Source organism: Streptopelia decaocto, assembly GCF_964273445.1.
Source record: "Streptopelia decaocto genome assembly, chromosome: 1".
NCBI classification, from domain to species: Eukaryota; Metazoa; Chordata; class Aves; order Columbiformes; family Columbidae; genus Streptopelia; species Streptopelia decaocto.
The window spans coordinates 175380913-175394598 of NC_138663.1; the positions used below are offsets into that span (position 1 = coordinate 175380913).

Sequence of the window (13686 nt, forward strand, 5' to 3'; positions counted from 1 at the left end):
ATGTTCGATTTTCTGCCTACATTTAAAATCAGATAAGAACTGATTACATCCACCACTTATTTTTTTAAAAGCTTAACAGATTATCTTTACTGGTTTCTCTCTGATTCCACTCCTTAGGTCACATGTAATGCATTTCAAAATGCAACATAAGTTATATGGTAGCACAAGATGTACTATGGAGAGCTATAAGCCAAACCTGAAAAATATTTCCACCACAGTATCACAATAAACACCTCTTCACTTCACTTTACCTACCAAACAAGGCAAATGAGGGCAGCTACACTGGACTTTACATGTTCTTAAGAAAGCAAATCTAGCTTTCTTAGTGACAGTAGTGAAAGCTACTCTGAACCACACAGTAGAAGCTTCTGGATACAGCACTACAATATTTTTATCCTCAGAAAGACAGGCAATAGTGTTCTTAAACTGAGGAACAATTTCCACTTTTTGACACTATTCAGAGATGGCCATGAATGTCACACTCTCGAAAAGAAAGGAACACCGTGTTTAGTTTTCCAAATATTCACTAGAACACAGTGGCAGAGGATAAAAATGGGAGTTGCAAATTCTAGACAAAATAAAGGATTGTTTTGACTGGAACTAATACAGAAGCTAACTATGCCTAAGCAGCACCACTCAACCTCTATATAGGAGACATCTCCTGCCTCTCTATTTTCTTTTTCTACTTGTGTGATCCTAGTATTTCAAGAATCTAAGATCAAAGTATTTAATTTCATATCTTGCCAACTTCTTTTTGGTGTTAACATCCAATAGCTGTTACATTATTTTATGTTGAAATGTAGTTGAGCTGAACACTGGAAATTTTCCAAATACAAACCTAAATCTGATAAAGTAGCTAATTACAATAGCTAGATACAGCAAATCATTTTATTATAAAATACACAAATATTCTCGTTGACTACATTTTAGCCATTGGAGACAGTCTCCACTTAATTAAACTTCTAACAATTCAGTTAGCAGGAGCCAAATAAGATAATATTGAATGTTTTGATCTGGAGGGAATGAATCTTCTTATCGAGGAGTAAATTGTATTTGCTCATAATGAATTGCTGTTTGTAGTGATTACTATTTAAGGCATGCATAACTCCTACAATATTTACTATTTGTATTGTAGAAGGTAAAGTGCATAATATTCCAAAAGAGACAGACTTACAAAAGGACCAAAATTTACCAGGTTTAAGCTGCCACTGCCTGTACACTGCTCTGGGTTAATAGGTTCAGTTTTGGATGACAAACTGGCACAACTTTTCTAACTTAAGCAGATGTTGAAGTAAACAGTCCTGGGCCAAGAGGACACAGGAAATACCTAATTTCACCAACACTGAGCACATTTCATTCGGCTGATCACACTAACACTCCTCTGAGCCAGCTGAGCTGGTTTAGAACTCAGCTCGGTGCATGTGCCAATGCATTCTGCATAAATTATCTCACTACATGTTTATTGATAGCGATTGATGCACTTACTTAAAATAGAAAATCCAATGATATGGGCAAAAATAGAACAATTATCACCTTGGCAAGAGTCAGGAATAAATTTTGGTCTTCTATTGCCAGTACTTCCCGAAATAAAAAAGGTATTTTAGCATATGACCAAAAAAAAAAAAAATAGTGTCATTGCATGTCAGAAAGAGCTGCAGAGATCAGTAGCACCTATTAAGCCAATTGAAGATGAAGGACTGGAACAAGAGAAGGAACTAAAAAGAGTTCAGGAAAAATAAAAATATCAGATTCAAGACAAAGACATATTGTAGATGTATACCAAATAGCTTGCTTTTTTCAGGATAGATTTTTAATCAACATCTGAAAATTAAAGATTTAGAAGATCCACAAGTAAAACGAAAGCAGTGACGTATACCTGATTTGTTCAGTATAAGAATTATAACTTTGATCTGGCTAGACATGTTAGATTTCTGAATGTGCAGATCAGGTGTATTTTTTGAGGATGATAGAGAATCCCTTAATTTCTGCTAATTAATAAAATATAGGTGCAAGTATATCCTCAAGATATAGATGGTAAATACTCTTAGGTCTTGGACCTCCCCATTCAATGGTGAACTCACAGATTTTAGATTTCAGTGTGCAAATTCTCCTTTCCATGCTAAGAAGAACCTTAGAAAAAATATTTATGCAAATAAATGGTTCATAGTAAGTAGAATATGGGATTTTGGACAGGTGGAGACAGTATTAAGTTCAGCAGGGACTGCAGCCACTTATTTCAGGGAAGAAGATGGTCCAACATACGTGAATGAAACTCACGATTGTTATCAGAAGTATCGAGTAAAAGATTGCTCAGACCACGAGTCCTTACACAAAGCAAAGTTAAAGCACTACTTGCTAATGTGTTTTTATTGCCCAGCCTCTTCCCACAGGTATAATAAGGTTCTTCCAACAGCCACAAAATTGAGAGAAACATGTATCTCTGACTTCTAACACAAATATAACAATATCTGTAAAACAATTTAGAACCAATATGCCAAACATAATCTGCCATGTAGGTGATCGCAACACGTGGTTTCTAAACTAAAAAGACACATAAAAGTTTCACTTAAATAATGAGGTATTATTTAATATCCGTAGTTTCCCATAGATGCAGCCACCATTGCTCTGTGCCTGCTCCTTAGGAACAGATTACCTCTATTAAACAAAGTCAGTCATACATGTCCTGTTGCTTAATTTTTTTTTTTTTTTTTTTCCAAAAGAGAAACAAGTCTTTTCCAGGAATTGCAAGTTGTCTATTTGCTTGTAAAATGGTGATTACAATAATCTATTTGTTCAAAATATTCGTGATCTGCAACCCAATTTTGAGGGTTCTAATACCAGTAAAGTTCAAGGAAGTTCTTTCATGAACTTCACAGAGACTGAAGAACACTGAAGCACAGAACAATCCAGATAAACTTTTATTGAAATCTAAAGCCATTAAAACCCGTCAATATCATGTATTTACCTTTTATTTCTTATTAATCAGTTTCTAGCTCTTGGGGGTTGATAAAATTGTTGAGTAGGCCGCGTGGATCGTCTTGGCTGACCATCGCCTCCTCTGCGGAATTCTAGAGTTTGTTCATATGTTTCTTCTTCCTCCTCCTGCAGATAGACAGCATTGTTTTAAATGGAAGAGTAGATAAACGCATTATACATGAGTAGGTATATGCATACATACAAACCCCCCACATACGTATGAATGAATTCATGCACATACAGCAACTGCTGCCTCTGTGCTGATAACCACTTAATAAAATAAGGGAGATCATGGCAGTGAGTTTTTCAAACCTAGGAAAGCTAACAAATGTAAGATGGAGAATCTCAAAACTGAATGCCCAGGGCAGCACTAGAAGTTATTAAATATTTGCAGAAAAAAAGCGTATGTATTAAAGCAAAATTATTTTCCAAGAGTCATACAGGCAAGAAACTCAAGAAGCAAAATTACCTGAATAACCTGCCTGAGTAAGAGAAATACTAGATTTTGGGAGTTTAGAAATGTGTGTGGAATGAAATAAAAGCATTATAAAATGGAAATGCAAGAAACAGTATCTGGCAACATGCATATTAGAAAAACAAATCTGAAACAGTAGATAAAATCTGTGATGCAGTAGTAATGAGAAAACCCTACAAGTACAGTGGATAGCAATTTAGATATGAATCTTCTATGTGCAGCATTAAGAAACATAAGCTCTGAATAGTGAGAAGAGAGGTAATTACACATTTGCAATATTGCATTCACTCATAGGCATCTCAATACCAGAAAGATGTTGACAAATTAGATGGAATTCAGAGAAAAAAAGTCAAGAGACTAGAGAATAATTTACAAAGGAAGATTAAAATAGCCACATATTTACTTTGATCAAGAAATACTGAAAGGAAGAACATTATTCTGATGGAATATTTGAAGGTGGTACACATTAAAGACAGAGAAGAATTTTAAGAGCATTAGAGTTGATAACAAAGAAATAGACAAAAAAATTATAGGCTGAATATGATTGTGAAATGGTGCCTCAGGGAAACAGGTATAATTTTGTTTCTTTAATATCCTAACGCTACACTGTAGAAGACACCAGATCCAGAGGGAACATGCTGTGAAAAAACAAAACAAACCAAAAAAACACTTGGGAAAAAGTACTGAGTAGATAACTCCTAATTCCCTTTCATTCACAGCACAGGAACATACAGGAACAAAACCCAAGAACACTGAATGAGTCACTAAAACTTCGTCAACAATTCCAACACCCTGGAGCTGTTTTAGAGTGCAGCACACGTATAACGAAAAGTACGCCACAGCAGTAAAATACTTCACTACAAGAGACAGAAAGGAAAATCTACAGCCGAAGTTTGTTTCTGCTGTGAAAAGTCATATCTTACTCAAACACTTCTTTCTGAATCAGACTGAATAACAAGTACGCTTTTTAAAAGTAAGTTACAGACAACCACATTCCTCATGGTAAGGTCTCCTATTTATAGGGCACATCTGTAGTCATAGCTGTATTTCCAGAACAACAGATTAAGGCCTAGTACAGAGAGTGTGCAATAACTGTAGAAGAAAACAGATTTTCAGCACAATTGAACACAGGTCAATTGATTTATGTATGTTAGTTTCAAACTAGCCACAGAATTCTGCCATAAAACTTACTTTTCTTTGTGTACCTTTTTAACTGCTTGCAGCACTATCAATTCCCTCATATAAAGAGGTTCAGAGCAACTGATGATAAGAAAGAAAAAAAATAGAAAAGCAGATGTCTAACCAAAAAATCCACACAGTTTGCAATACTGTTAACCCTAGTACAAACCCTCAACTTAGTATAGGATGTAACCTCCCACCACTGACAACACAAGCTGTACTATCATCAAAATGTGAAAAAGTAACCTAGATACCTGAAGTGGTCTAAGTACCTTTAGCGCTTTCAGCACACTCCAAGAAACCTGAAGAGCTGAAAAGAGTTTCATATTATGTGCCAAAAGATGAAAGAAAGATGCAATTACAAGTTTTCTTAAATTTCTTTGCCAAAGCTTCAATCTAACACAAGAGAGTTCGCTCTTCAAGAACAAATTGGTGAACTTCCACGTGCTTGATATCTGGATTTCTCCAAAACCGGAAAAATAAATGGCATATATGCACGACTGAAAATTTTGCAATGCATACTGGTGTTTTCAAGAGACTGTAGCAAATTAGACATGAATCTCTTCTTTGTAACCTTGGCAGTCTTTTCTCAAAAAGAACAGAAATGAAATAGTTTAGTGCATTGCGCCTCACCTGTAACAGCCAACCTACTTCTGACAAGAAGTATACCACAGCAAATTTTTAGAGCAGCAAATCTTCATCAAATCTCAAGGTTAATGTTTTTGATCCTTTTAATCCAGTAAAATCAAATTAAAACTAGAATGAGTCTTACACATTTCCGTTTGGTGTAGTTAAACATAAAAGAAAAAATTTCAGATGCATGTTTTTATTACAACAGGCAAAACTGAAACGTGAAATCACATTCACTTTCTTGAGGCTCTGAATGCAAGTGAGTAATGCAGTAAATGACAATAAGAGCAAATAAGGAACAGAACACTTTTTAACTGTTCTCTTATTGCTCTCCATGCACAGTGACTCCCAACACAGAGTTGTCAATAATCTTGTTGAATTCTGCCATCTTCATGTCAAATGACATGTTGTTTCTTGGGTCTTACCTAGTCACATTTGATCCTAACTGGATCTAACATTCGCCAAAATAACAAATTTGTCAAGCCATATCTTTGTTAAACATTATTTCTTGTTTTGCAAGTAATTGCATTTATTTTCTTCCACCAGTTCTTGATCACTGACCCTCAATTCACCAGAGCTGGTCTTTCATCCTTTTTGTAGTGTCATTTTATTTTATTTCGATCTTAAAAGATTTTTTCTGGGTTCATCTTTATCCTAATTTACTTTAAAATCTCTCCACTAAATGCTCAAAAACTGCCACCCCTCTTCTGGAACAGTATCCATCCTTTGCAAGCAAAATTTACTATCTCCGATCTTCACTTCCTTGCTTTTTTTTCTCTTCTAAAAACTTCAGCTGTCTATATTTCTTCCATTACAACTCTGCAGTCAATTAAGTCACACATCTGGCCACCAGATCTATTTTTCCAGTCTTTCTTGCTGCTTGCTTTCAATTTATCAGTTGCTTGTGATTAATTCTAAATTATTCCGTTTCCTACTCCCTTATCCATGTCAGATCCAGATTACATTTCATAAAGCAAAGGTGGTCACAAATCTCTCTTAAAGCATTTTCATTCTCCTTGTATTACTAGCAGAGGTTTCATGTTAGTACAGTACTCCAAAAAACTTATATATTTTATTATCTCCATCCTTCAGCTTATCATTTATTATTTGCCTAATATTCCAGGATCCAAGACTGAGTTTTGTAGTACTTGCACAATGCATACCTAGAGCTATGTACCCTGAGCTTAAATGATACCACTGAGCACACATGCCAAAGATGGCAAAAACTGGCAGATCCATAGGAAAAACCAAGGGAAGGTTTAAAATACAAACAATGGAATGCACAAAGAAATTACTGCAGTAACAGGTGAGAACGATGTGGGAAAGAAGATGGAAGATGCCAGTGTTCTTCAGGTACTTAAAACAAGAAGGTGAACAAGGAAGAATAAGTCACTGGGAATTTCAGCTTCTGTTCAAAATTTCACCATAAAAATCTGGTATTAAGTTTGATACTTTTGTTCCATAGGATGGACAAGAACTAAAAAAAAATAGTGTGAAACGGGAATACATGCACACTAAGTGGTTTTATTTTGGCCCCACATGTTCCGAAAAGCTTGTACTGCCACCATACTTTACCAGCTGAGCTTAGTGAATCCATAACTTTGGCCCAGTCAAGTTGCTACCAGCAAGCTTTTACATAAAAAAATACACAGATTCTATAGCTGAAGAATAATGTTATAAATCCAGCATTTAAAATATTTTAATAACCAATTTACTCTTAAAATTAACAATATTAGAGCAGAGTAAATTTATATTTCATCAAAAGCTTTCTCATTGAGTTTCAATTGCAAGACTGCTTTCAACGCATTCAAAATAAGTCTACAAACTGTTTTTTGTGGGTTTTTTTTTGTTGTTGTTTTGTTTGTTTTTGTTGGTGGTGGTGGGTTTTTTGGTCATTGCTTTTGTTTGTTTGTTTGTTTTAATACAGTCTTTAAAGTGAATCCTTCCTGTATAACTTCCGAGAACAATGAATAGGTGGCTGACAGTAAAGAGCAGGACAGAAGTTATGCATTACACAAGAGCTTTGCCAAATGTTCTGCTCGCATATATTTAGGATGCAGTTGCAAGGCACAGCCGAGCAGCTCCAACAGTTTGCCCCCTACTGTCTACTCCTGCTTACGAACAGAAAATTTTGCTCTGTTCACTGGGCCCTTCTGCTGAGGTTTTTCAATTAAAGCTCCCTGTGGGCTACCAAGGGATAAGCAGCAGAGCCTGCACAAGGAGGCACAAAGGAGCAGCATGGGGCCAGGAACCATAGGATGAAGAAGAGAGAGGGGCAAAAAAAAAAAAGAAGACATTTTCCATTTCAGGCATGTCAAACCACTGCTCCAGTTTAAGCTGTAGTTTTAACTTAACCCGCATACTTAAGGCATGGAAAAATTTTTGGTCTCAGTACAAAGAAAGTGCATGCTTCCTTGCAAAATGAACTTTTCTTTCATGTGCATTTCAACTCCCATTTCCCAGTCCAGATTTAATGCCTCTTGCAGTGCCTACTATGCTCACAACAGCTGTCTCCTGCTGTTAGCACACCAAGTGATCTCATTTTGCTGCTTAAATTCCTTTCTTAAAACTTGCTTCTTTTGCTTAATCATCCAGTGTTGACCTCCTTCAGTACTTTAATCTTAGATTTTTGCAGTTTCTTCTTACCCCTGCCTGTATCAATTGAATATATACTGTAAGATTTTCCAGACATAGCAAAGACACAACAAAAAAAACAAACAGAAAATCCAACCACACTATGGCCATATTTAAAAAAATCACAAACTTCCTAGAAAAAGCTAAACTTAAATGGTTAAACTGCAATATATAACACATCATGTATTCGTAAAGAAAAAAATTATTCGCTAAAGTGTCTACAGTATTCCCTTAAGCCAGCACTCTCCGATGTCTTTATAAATGACTTAGACTCAGGACTTCAGGGATTGCATAGTAAGTTTGCAGACAACACAAAAGCGGGAAGAGCTGTCGACACTCTCGAGAGCAATCTGGACAAACTGGAGAACTGGGCAATCACCAACTGCATGAAGTTCGACAAGGGCAAGAGCCGAACTTTGCATCTGGGACACAACAACCCTGGCTGTACATACAGACTGGGGGACAAGATGCTGGAAAGCAGCTCTGTGGAGAGGGATCTGGGGGTTCTGGTAAACGGCAAGTTGAACATGAGCCAGCAGGGTGCCCTGGCAGCCAAGAGGGCCAACCGTGTCCTGGGGGGCATCAAGCACAGCATTGCCAGCTGGGTGAGGGAGGTGATTGTCCGGGAGCACTGTGTGCAGTTCTGGGCACCACAGGATAAAAAGGATATAAAGCTACTGGAGAGTGTCCAGAAGAGGGTCACAAAGTTGGTAAAGGGTTTGGAAAGGAACCCATATGAGGAGTGGCTAAAGTCACTTGGTATGTTCAGCCTGGAGAAGAGAAGACTGAGGAGAGACACCTCATCATGGTCTACAGCTGCCTCACAAGGGGAGGAGGAGGGGTAGGCACCAAACTCTTCTTTTAGTGACGAACGACAGAAACTGAGGGAATGGCAGGAAGATGTGCCAGGGGAGGTTCTGGTTGGACATTAGGAAAAGGTTCTTCACGCAGAGGGCAGTGGAACACTGGAACAGGCTCCCCAGGGAGGCGTCACAGCCTCAAGACTGACAGTGTTCAAGAAGAGACTGGACAACACCCTCAGACACATGGTGTGAACTGTGGGGTTGTCATATGCAGGGACAGGAGTTGGACTTAATGATCCTTGTGGGTCCTTTTCAACTCAGGACATTCTATGATTCTACTTTATCTGAATAGTGGATTCTTAGAACTCCATGATAACTGAGGATGAAAATGGTATTTTATGGAAAAAAGAGGGTTTTTTCATTCAATAAAAGAATAAGTTTTAAGTTATACAATCTTAGAGCAGCTTTGGGGCATAATTTCAAAAATTCCTATCAAATCAGGTATGAAAATTCAAGTAAAAGAGAAATTACCACTAATATAGATTTTCTAAGTATCCTAACCAAGCACTGACTTTGTGAGAAGAACACTTCTGAAGTGTCTATTATAGAATAATTCAACATATTTGCTCTTGATCAATTTTCTTTGCAACTTATGCTTGTTACTTAAAATATCAGTTCCTCTCACAAAGTAATCTCTGTGAGCCTGTAGATACTCACATTTTTTTCACAGTACACAACACATCCATATTAGACTGGGCCTATGGCCATGCAAATTTGAGTTAAATTATAAGTGAGAACAGCAAGTGAGATTCGAGGTTATACTGCTAGTCCTGCACAGAGCTGACTCCTCACTGCTGTCAGATAATTAATATGAACTCTTAGCCCTAATAATGTGACTTTAAAAAATCAGAGTAGCATTACACATGTTTAGAAAGATGTACTTTCAGTATGCTCACACATGTCATGTAAGACATTGCAGTAATGTATTACTGATGACTGAAATTGCACATAACTAATCGTAAGGATATGGCTGTGTTTAAATAAAAAATGTTATTTTATAAAAAAAAGTTATAATGTAGCAATTGCACGTTAAAGTTTTTGAAATTAATAATTAATAACTTAATTTTATAATATACCGGTTTAGAATGTTAACAATAAGACCCACAATTATTATTGTTACTTAGCTCTTGCCTGGATATTTTGAAGTGTATCACCACATTACAGCTAAATATTTTATAAGCGAAATAACTAAGTAAAGTAATAAATTATGTGACATCCTTAAAATTACAGCCTAAATCTGACATGGCTGTAGTGACATGGAGAATTGCATCACAGTAATGTCTGGCTACTGTTCAAACTCTTTTCACTTCTCTTCTCTTGCACCTTTTTCATCACTTCTCTTTCCACTTTTCCTTTCTTGCTCAGGTGTACACAGTTGTAAATGTGTATCTATGCAGGTTCTAAGGGCAGGATGGTCAGGATTAGGGAGGACGAACTGCATCGCTCCCTCAGAGCTGACCCCTGCTCATCAGCTCAGTCCATGAAATCACACTTCCAGTCACTCATCAGAAATTCTTTGCCCATTAAAAGAATCTTATGGAATGGGCAATTAGACCACTCTTATTCAAATGTCATGGGTGTGTGAAACAGATCTTGACATTTTAAGTACTTAATTAAGAGCAATTAAAAGTACCTCTGAGGAGGATAATGACTTATGAGCTGAAGTGGAACTTAAACCTTTTTTAGCAGACTGTGTGTTTCTGTTCACACTTGTCAGAGAATGGTCCCAAAGTCACTTTTTCATTGTTACGTTAACCCCCACTATCATCCACGTCCTTCAAATGCAGAATCATTTCTACACTACAAAGGTCATTGGTTCTGTTTTATGGCTTAATTCTCTTAGTAAACATAACCTGCTCCGATTTTTTAAAACTTAAACAGTATTAGAGTTTTTAAATTTAAAATAATTGCGATGGATTGTAAGCAAATTTAGAGCTTAAAATAGATTGTCTAGACTTCGAACTAACTGTATATTATCCTAAAGACCAAAACAATTAACTTCTAATGCAACTGGTAACTTTACATGGAACTTGTGAATATAAAGTGAGAGAAAGGCTAAGACAATTAAAAAAATCAAGAACCAGATATTTCTTCACTGTTGAATCACAAGTGAAAAACGAAAAAATTCACAAGACATATGAAAGGCCATACACCTTTTTCTAACTCACAAAACCAGAAAAAGGTACATTTTTTCTTTCATACGTCCCCACTGTCTCTATCTCTGTTTTTCCCCTTATACATATTCGTAGGTATCCTGATATATTTTACTGAGGGGACAAAGAGTGAGCTAAAATAAGCATTTTATCTTGTGTATTGTATGAGAAACTTTTTGATATTTATGCTATCTCCAGAGAAGAGTACTATATGAATAAAACACTACATTCTACATTCAAGCCCCGTACAAAGCCTTTTATGCAGAGAATTTAAGTTAATAGTTTCCCTAATGCAGGGGTAGTTAATTTCAAATGTTACTGATAGATCACTAAAATAAACTTGCTGTATTGCCATTTTAAAAACAAAAATATACACTTAGAAAAAGGAATTGATCCTTATGAGGGTAGGTTTTTGTCTTCACTGAACACACACTGGCCACAAGTAAATATGTTCCTAACTATGGTACATAAAACTAGGTGGCATGTAGCAACGTCATAAAAGCTGTTGCTTTTTCATTTTCAAACTAAAAATTTCAAGGTGACTCTTCCCTGAGCAGTCTTTTCTTTAGCATCAGAAATAAAATAACAACAGTAAATCTTTTCTGTTGACTTTCGCTAACCAAACATCGGATATCAAATAATTTTACATTTCTTGGCCAGTTTTTGTAAAATTCTACAAAGCAGTCTTCAGGGCCAGCAGCTTATCAACTAAAACCTTGATACACATTAAAGACACTAAATTTATAATGTTTCAGAAATCCTGAAAAAAAATGATATACACTGTTAACATTAATTTAACTCATTTTTCCTTTGCCAAAAAATATAAGCTGTGACAAAAACAGCTGAACTTTAAACACAGCTAATTTTTAAATTATTCTGTTACTACAATATACGTCTTGAGTTTTGAGTGTATCAATAAATATTAGATAACAGATGAGAGAAAAAGTAGATTCTTCAGAAATAAAATAAAAAATAGAAAATAAAGTGATAGACAAGGAAAATAATTCCATACTTAAATCTGACACTGCTAAAAGCAACATAACAGTTAACCTGGAATCAGACGTATCTCTGTACTTCATTGCTTGTCGTCATTTCTGAAAACAAAGCACTCACTTATTTTCTACATAGACTACATTCCATTTCCATAAAACTAGGATAATGTAAACCTAGGGCACGATTATCCCACAGACATTTGCAAGTTTATCTCTTCCCCTTATGGATACTGCACAGGTTATTCATACTTGCAGCTATTCCCCATGCCACATATTAAAATAAATGTGCAACTCTCCTTGTGAGGTTTGTGCTTGAAACAAACCTTCCCTCCTGCATGTTGTCACCATGTTCTTAATATAGAAAAAACATAATGAATTTTAAAACTTCCTTATTAATACATATTTAAGCCATTCGCACTGTATCCCCCCAATAAAATAGAAATACTAACTTCTATTTGTAAAAGCTTCTTCACAGAGTAGCAGCAATATCAAACTATAAATATTTAAATGTTTATTTTTAATAATTTCTAAGAGAAAAGTGGATACACTGAAGCAAGATCTGCTATATAAATAACATGCAACCAGCACATATTGAGCTTTCTCAATTCAGCAAAAGAAAAAAGCTATAAACTGGAAGTAGGAATGTCTTGAACAAAACACCAATTTAACAACATGAAACCTGTAACAGTAACCACTAGAAGGAGTTATGTGCCATAAGGGGTAATGTTACTATAAGGAGTAACTGTGCTACGTTTTGGAAAACAGCATCTAATTAAGGGTCCATCTCCTTCGCTCCCCCATATACAGGGCTTTGTTTTACATAGGTAACACAGACACAGTCCTAAACACATGGCCAAAAGAAACATCCGCACAGATGTGACCACAAAAAAAAAAAATCAGAAAGAAAACACCTAAGTGATAGTATGAGAAATTATCTAATGCTTTGCTGTTAGGGCATGAAACTATTATCAAAACCTAAACAGGGAAGCAGTGAGTTTTGGTGACATTTTAGTTGAAACAGAATGCCGTGTGCACACACCCATGACAAGATTTGGCACACAAATCCCCAACATCAAACACACACGTCTATCCAGTAAACAAACGTCTATGTGATTTTACTTTTGAATGACCAACTGCACACAAAAAAAATTTGAAAGTAAAACATGGCAAAATGTATTGCAGTAAATATACAGAAAAATTTTAAACCAACAAATAGAATCCAACTCCTAATTAAAGAAAAAACAAATTAAAATTGCTTAATAGGTGATGCAAGGACACAATTTAAGAAAGTCTTAAAAGTGAAACTGCCCATGAAGTTGCTCAGAATAGTCCCATAAAAAGAGAGTATCTTAACTCGGAAGTCAAGACCTTTACAAAACATATGCTGTATGCTTACATTTTGAAAGAAAATATGCTGAATTGCACCTATTTTAAAATTATTAACCTTTACAATTATTATGTACTTCAGAAAAGTAAACAGACCATGTTATGCTGCAAGTTCTACAAGATCAAAAAATTATGATGGGCAAAAAACACTTATAAACATAGGAACTTTTTTAACTGCTACAGGATATAACAGAGCTCTAAAACCTAATCTTCAATAAATTTTTATGTCTACACATAATTAGTCAATAAATTAGGACCAAATTAAAAAAACAAAAACAAAAAGCTTTCCCGTGTGTAAGAAAATCAAAAGCACTACATAATAACCCTCCATACACCAATCTACTCATGTTCACAGTAGTTCCTTTCCCTCTTTGATATGGAGTACATTAAATAACATG

General features: G+C 35.7%; 1 protein-coding gene across 3 annotated transcripts in view; it reads right to left on the minus strand.

The window, feature by feature from the left end:
* Nucleotides 1-13686, minus strand: part of TDRD3 (tudor domain containing 3) — a 98942-nt gene that overhangs the window by 1624 nt on the left and 83632 nt on the right. For all 3 annotated transcript variants that reach the window (XM_082042974.1, XM_082042975.1, XM_082042976.1), the window contains exon 13: nucleotides 2966-3102. In XM_082042974.1, the coding sequence (XP_081899100.1) occupies nucleotides 2983-3102 (120 nt within the window). In that variant the 3' untranslated portion in view covers nucleotides 2966-2982. The remainder of the gene's footprint in view (nucleotides 1-2965; nucleotides 3103-13686) is intronic.